Source organism: Nematolebias whitei, chromosome 4 (genome assembly GCF_014905685.2).
Source record: "Nematolebias whitei isolate Nwh7 chromosome 4, NemWhi1, whole genome shotgun sequence".
In the NCBI taxonomy this organism is placed as follows: Eukaryota; Metazoa; Chordata; class Actinopteri; order Cyprinodontiformes; family Rivulidae; genus Nematolebias; species Nematolebias whitei.
This window is the reverse complement of record NC_056501.1, coordinates 32,141,250-32,148,287: the sequence shown is the minus strand read 5'-3', so window position 1 is coordinate 32,148,287 and position 7,038 is coordinate 32,141,250. Positions and strand designations below refer to the sequence as shown.

The following is a 7,038-nucleotide window of genomic DNA, read 5'->3' as shown; positions in this document are numbered from 1 at the left end:
ACAGATTTATCTCCAGTGAGATTTTTTTTTTTTTTTTAATGTTGAGAGTAATGTGTCAATCTGAAGTTTGCTTTGAAAAGCAACAATAATGAAACCCTGTCAAACAGAAAGCAAGAGAAAGCAGACACACAAAACAACAGAAAGATGAAAGCCATTTACACATTGCTCAGTTGAAGTAAACAATTAGGTTTTATTGATAAGGTTGTCAGAAGAGTCTCGTTTCAGTGACTGTATAAGAATCGTCCTCTGATAATAATACTGATTTGGTACATTATGACATCCAGCACGAGTCTCCTCACAGTGTGTGGGATCCATTACTGCTACCGCTGTTGGGATCTAGGACAGAAATGATCTGCTTTCAAACAAACAAACAAAAAGTAAACAAAACAAAAACATAAAAAAACAACCAACTTTGGACTGATATAGATAATGGGAGTATCCGAGTGCCACAAAACTCTAGAGTAGTAAGAGCAGCTAAAGGTTTCGCACATTACAAGCCACTTCCTCTTAGAAATATAAAACTCGATATTCTCAACAATATTCTACTGTGCTGCATAAAGGTAAATCTATACACTGTACATCGAAATATACTTCGAAAAAACAGATTTCACAGTTTTAAAGACTTTATTTAAAGTATAAACTGCTTTTTAAAACACCTCATTACATAAATTACTCTTTTTCGTGGGTGACTATTGTTTCCCCGCCCCCGTCAGCAAACTGAAAGGAATACAAAATAAAAACAAAATCAAAAGAACATTTATTTCATATATTACAAAAGAAAACAATAAGCTCATTCATTAATGTTCGTTTCGAATAGAACTGGTGACTCATTCATGATTGTCATATAGTACTAAGAATAAATAAAGTAAAATAAATACTAACGTAGCGTGTTTGCCGGACGCAGAGGGCGAAGGGTGTGTCTGATCGTTCTGTACAGAAGTGCCTTGGTGAAAAAAATCTCACAACTCTACCGCGACTGGAACGTACAAAACTACGGCATCTACGGTATACGCAACATCCTGAAGTTCGGTGTAGTCGGACACGTATGTAATATGGTTCTTCTCCCCACGGACAGATCAACCGTGACTCCACAAACATCTCCGTTGCTTTTCTTGCGCTTTCTCCTTTAGTTCATCGTCGGCTGGGATTCTGGACGATGCCGTTATCTTGTGTGTTGCTTGGACTGGTCTGGTGGACGATGGGAGCCTGAGACAGGGAGACGGTGTCTTGTATGTGTATGATATCTGCTGTTGATGCTCGAGGGGAACGGCTGCACTTTGGAGTGGCTTGGTCTCCACTTTGGTCCCTTTTGCCTTCAGTTTTATTATTAGAGACAGACAAGCCTTGACCATCACAGTGCAGCCCCCACGTCCACACCCCGCCCCCCGCATGTTCAGCTGGTCGCTCTCAGTGTAACCCAGAAAATATGGGCGAAAATATCACTATCTTTTTTAAAAAGGGGAATCTTCTTATTCGTTAAGCAACACTTCTCAAAAGTTCTCCAGTGCTTTTTTTTCTCTTTTTTTTTCCAGTTTTTACCGAAAAAGGAAAAAAAAAAACCCATTTGACTTAACTTATTATTATTATTATTTTTTGCCTGTGGCAGTAAAACGAACATTTTTTTAGAGAAGTCATTCTATGGAAAATGTCCCTGCAGCGTTCCGTGAGTAACCCCGTTGGTTGGTGAATTCTCCGTAGGTTTCCGAGAGGTTAAGGAGGCTGGGTGGGAAACAGGGACAGATGTTCAGAGATGTTAACGTTGGAAAGAGGGGAGAGTTCATGTGGGCTGTTACCTTCTGCCCATCTCGTTCTGTCTGAGAAACTGGATGTTGTTGCTGCTGTCAGCCAGTTCTGGATACTGCTCCACAGGAAGTACGTAGTAGCCATCGTAGCCCTGTACTCTACCTGTCGCTAGGAGCTGCTGCCTCTCCCCTTCAGTCCACAGGCGATTACCTCCCTTCCCATCCCTTGCACGCTGCTGCTCCTTGGCCCAGGCCCCCATCAAAGCCCTTTGCCTGGCCAGCTCCAACAGTCTTACCTTCTCCTCATCCACCACATCCACGGCAAGCCCGTAGCGGATGCTCAATACTAATGACGGGACTGCGAACTCCACAGTCACACCTCTCCTCGAACGGCCGCTCACGGTCACGTTGATGCCGCTCTCCAGTGATTTTCGCCCGTTTGTAAGCCCCAGCGCCAACAGGTCACTGTCGGCGGAGCCTACTTTCACAAAGTAGTGACAGTCCTTCCCATCCTGAGTGTAATGAGTGCCTTCCAGGTACTGAGCACCATTGAGCACGAGAGCTATTTTGCGGCTGTCGTCGCTAGCCAGCGGTGACACGCTGGCCACCACTCGACCCTCCTTCAGTGCTAACATCACTCCTCGGCCTATAATGGGGGTGCTGGTGCCGAACCAATGGCCGGGTTTGTCTTTGCGTCTGCGGCGCTCCTTGTTGAGCAGACGACCCTCGAGGGCCATGAAGGCCTGGTTGTGGCGCTCCGCTGCCTGCTGCACGCCAGTGATGAGCTAAGTGAGAAAGATAGAGTTTGTCACCCTGTAGCTGCAGCTTGTAGAGGAATGATGAACATTTTTATATAAAATATAGTCGTGCGTAGTGTATATTTTAGTGCATGCTTTGTCCCATGGCTGACCGTACCTGTCCGTTCTCACAGTGCTGGGTGGCCTGCAGCTCGTACGGCGGCTCCACAAAGTAGAGCGAATGTCGAGGGAATCCTGGGATTATGTTGCTGAGCTGGAAGCCAAACATCACCAGCCAGCTCTTCACATCTACAGCAGCGGGCGAAAGACAGAACGCACTTAGTTAAATGACAAAGTCAAACAGGAGCAAAGGAATCGTCGTTTTATCACGAAAGTAAAGTCTCCGAGTGTGTTTGTGTCTGAGACACACCAACTGTTGAGCACAGCTTTCAGAAACTTTGCCATCTGTGCCACTTTATTTTGTTGTTTCTCTGCATCACGAAAAAACTTCAATCCAGACAAAAGCAACATTTAGTTTGTGTTTATCAAACTAAAATGACAAGCTCTTCTGAAACTGTAGAATTCTTCCTTCTCCTTCAAATGGAGGCGCTGGAAGTTACCTCCCTTTGGATCAAATCAAATCGTCTTTAATTTCCTGCATTACATTTTAGTTTTTCTAAACAATTCAATTCAGCAAGTCGCAACAGAAGTCATCTCAGGGCACTGAACAGAAACATTCATATAAATAAAAAGTAAATTAACGTTATTTATCTGAGGAGCAGACTGCTGTGAATTTAGCTTCATTGCAGAACTCTCATCTTGAGCAAGCATGAAGGCGACAGTGGAAAGGAAAAACTCCCTCGTGAGGAAGAAACCTTTAGCAGAACCAGGCTATGGTACCAGGAACCAGGCTTAGCAACTCATTTAAGGAGATGAGGTCAATTTGTCCTCTAGTAGTCTAAGGCTATAGCAGCTTAACAAGCCAACCCTAACTATAGGATTCATAAAAAAGGAAAGTCTTAATCCCAGTCTTAAAACTGGACAATGTCTCAGCCTCATGGACAGAAACTGGAAGTTGGTTCCACAAGAGAGGAGCCTGGTAACTGGAAGATCTTCCTCCCATTCTGCTTTTGGAAACTCTAGAGACATCGAGTAAGCCTGCAGTCTGAGAGCGAAGTGCTCTGTTAGTAAAAGATGGGACAATAAGATCTGTAATATAAGATGGAGCTAGGTTGTTGAGAGCTTTGTAGATTAGATGTAAGATTTAGAAACAAAAAGGAGCAATGAAAGAATAAGCTTTTGGTTTCAGGCGAGCTGCAGAGATGTAGATGTTAGTTGTGTGGAAGCGAGTTCAATTGTTTTGAAGTAATTTATAACCACTTATTTATAACACTTCTGCAGCTCCTGGTAAATCCACCATGAAGGATGTTTATTAGCATGCTGTATGAAATTATTTCAATAGTTTGCTGTTGCCCTCACTCTTGAGGACAACAAAAAAAGCAAATCAAACAGCTTAAGAAAGAAAAAAAAGACGAGGGGATTCACCGTGTCTGCATGTGACACATTACGCCACTGGGTGGCGCTGTTTCTACTATTTGATGATTTCAATCCACATTTTTATATAGTTTTTCAACTAAGCAGCAAGGAGATAAAATATTTTGTTTGCCTGACAAGCCATAGTATTTGTGCATCTGAAAGATGCAATGTGACACTGTAGTCTTATTTCAGGATGTTTTAAAAACCCAGGGAGTTTCATTTACTGCCAGTCAAAGTGGTGGGTTTGTTTTCACACCAAAAGGGGTAAGAGCATCACACGAGGTGCTAATTAAGGTTTTAAGCACCTGACATCTCCGACAGCAAAATACTAACACATTTACAGAGCCCAGCGTGAAACAAAGCATCACACAGTAATACTCCACCTGTGACGTAGTTTTTGACGTCCAACATGTCGCTGAGTGGGTTGTTGTTCTTGAACATGTACAGATTAAACGGAGACAGGTCCTTTCCGATCTTGGGCCACATGCTGTAGTCGGGCGAAGTCCAGCGTCCAGCCAAGACGTCGTAGTCTCGTTGAGTGAAGTGGACCAGCTTGGTCAAAGGGTCGTACAGTCCACCGTGGAAACCCACAACAAGCTGGAACTCTGGGTTGGAGTCGAGGTACACCTCACCGTAGGCAGTGTACTGAACCTGCGACACACAGTTTTTGATGAGTCCTGCCTCTTATTTGAATGATAAAACAAGTTACTGTCCATGATCAAGATTTACTGTACGCTTGAAGGAAGCCACTGATCTTCAATCAGTTTTTAATACATTACGCATTCAAAATGAATAATAAACACACTTCTGTGGCAGATTTCTGTGTTTTACCTGTTTGATCATCTGCCCGTTGCTGCTGAAGACTGCGAGTGGCGTGCCCGTGTTGTCAGAAGCGATGTAGTATTCCTCCCCACTGCTCACCTCCATCGCAAACAGGTGACCCTAGGGATGAAAGTTTGAAATTCATATTTCTTTTCATTTTACTGCTCGTTTCAAAAGAATGTGCCTTTTTAACTGTTAGTCAACCAACTTTGTCATCATCAAGTTTCACAATTATCTCGAATCTATTTAAATATATCCAGTGCTGTGCATGACCCTCGGGTCATCTCTCAGTTCGTCATATTTTGCAACAAAGTAAGCAGATTTTCTTGTAGTCTTTAAACGTGGTCATAATCAGTAGTTCAGTCAGAGGTTTTAAAGGTCTTTCAATGTCTTATTTTTACTTTGGCTGCTTCATCACTCATTTTATTGACAAAGTCCAAAGAAAAACTGGTAAACTCTCAAGAAAGCATGAAAAACTATTGATAGCTACCGTTAAAAAAATACTAAATAGTCTGGATTACTGAAAGAAATGCACTGTATGAATAGATTAAAGTAGCATTCACTGAAGGATATGCATCAAATAAAGACACTCTTTGCTGTCAAGTTGTTAGAATCTTTAAAAATAAAATGCTTATTTATTTACATTTGATTAACTTGTAGCCAAAGAGCCATCCCTTTATGATTCAAAACACAAAATGAAACCAGCACTGGTTAAAGGAATGCATATCACCCGCTGCCTTGCAACAAATATTTTAAACAGAAATACTTATTGTGGTAAATGCACTGTATTTATACAGCACTTTTCCATCTTATCAATAAAAAGCTCTTTACGCTACAATCTTTGCCCTCATTTACCCATTCATACAGCACTCTACTAGATCAATACAAAGAATAATCAGTGCTTCAAATCACATTCATACACTGATGAGACACACATCGGAGGCAACAAGGGGTTCAGTGTCTTGCCCAGGGACATGTCGGCATGTGACTGCTGGTGGAATTGAATTCCCGACTCTTGCATTGGAGGACGACTGCTCTAACCACTCAGCCACAGCCGTCCTGCAGCTGAAGTGATCTGTTAGGGCTTAAAATATGTGCTGGAGACAAATCTGTTACTACCACACCTAATTTTAGCTCAATATCAAGTTATTGCCATTTTATGTGTTTAGAGTCAGAGATTCTTTATTGTCATTTGCACCCCATGTGGTGCATGTGACCACGCATGTACGCTCCACACTGGTTAGTCGTCATCATCTGCATGGTTTTTATGTCTATATTCTGATTTACCTCATTTTGTATTTTGCTTTGTGTGTTACCTGTTGTTTTGTCTGTACAGCACTTTGGTTGGCCTTGTAGCTGTTTTAAGTGCTTTATAAATAAAGTGGTATGGTATGTGGTGGAGCGAAATTATGTACACAGCGTCCCAGTTACATCCAACAATAAAATGTAAAAGAAAAACAGTAATAAGATCTAACATATGAACTAAGAAAAACATCAACTAAATAATACACTAAGCTCTAATAGCATATAAACATTACGTCGAACAGCAGCACAAACATGAACATGAGTCTGTGTGAGTAGATGAACACGCATGAACACATCAACATGAAACAGATCAGCAGCAACATGAAACAGATCAGCAGCAACATGATTTGATTTTTCACAGTGATTATTCTGGTTAGAGATTCATGAGTCTAACAGCCTCAGGGTAGAAGCTGTTCCTCAGTCTAGTGGTTCTGCACTTAATGCTCCTCAACCTCCTTCCTGAGGGGAGCGGGGCAAAAAGTGTGTGTGCTGGGTGAGTGGTGTCCTTCATGATGCAGGTGGCCCTCTTCCTGCATCTGGAGGTGTAGATGTCTGTGATGGTGGGGAGACTGACTCCAACAGACTTCTGTGCAGCCTGTTGGAGTCAGTCTCCCCACCATCACAGACATCTACACCTTTACTAGGGTTGATTAGTCGTGGCGTTCGTTTTGAATCAGGTTGACTCCAAAAGTTACTCAGTTGATGATGTATGTCATGGAAGTCTATTATTTATTGATCTGCTTCCTGATAGTACTTTGTAGTCCCTCGTTTATCACGGGGGCTCCGTACCCTGAAGCCCCGCAACAAGTGAAAAACTGCAAAGTAGGAATAGTAGTACAAGTAGTAAGTAGTAGTTTATTTTATATATATATATATATATATATATATATATATAT

The 7,038-nt window shown here is 42.0% G+C and overlaps 1 protein-coding gene across 1 annotated transcript in view; it reads right to left on the bottom strand.

The window, feature by feature from the left end:
• Positions 1-246: 246 nt before the first annotated feature.
• The window catches only part of tenm2a (teneurin transmembrane protein 2a), a 272,924-nt gene continuing 266,132 nt past the window's right edge, over positions 247-7,038 (bottom strand). The window contains exons 35-38 of the mRNA XM_037675395.1: positions 4,847-4,957; positions 4,399-4,666; positions 2,658-2,788; positions 247-2,527 (exon numbers count right to left, since the gene is read on the bottom strand). Coding sequence (XP_037531323.1) covers positions 1,790-2,527; positions 2,658-2,788; positions 4,399-4,666; positions 4,847-4,957 — 1,248 coding nt within the window. The 3' untranslated portion in view covers positions 247-1,789. The remainder of the gene's footprint in view (positions 2,528-2,657; positions 2,789-4,398; positions 4,667-4,846; positions 4,958-7,038) is intronic.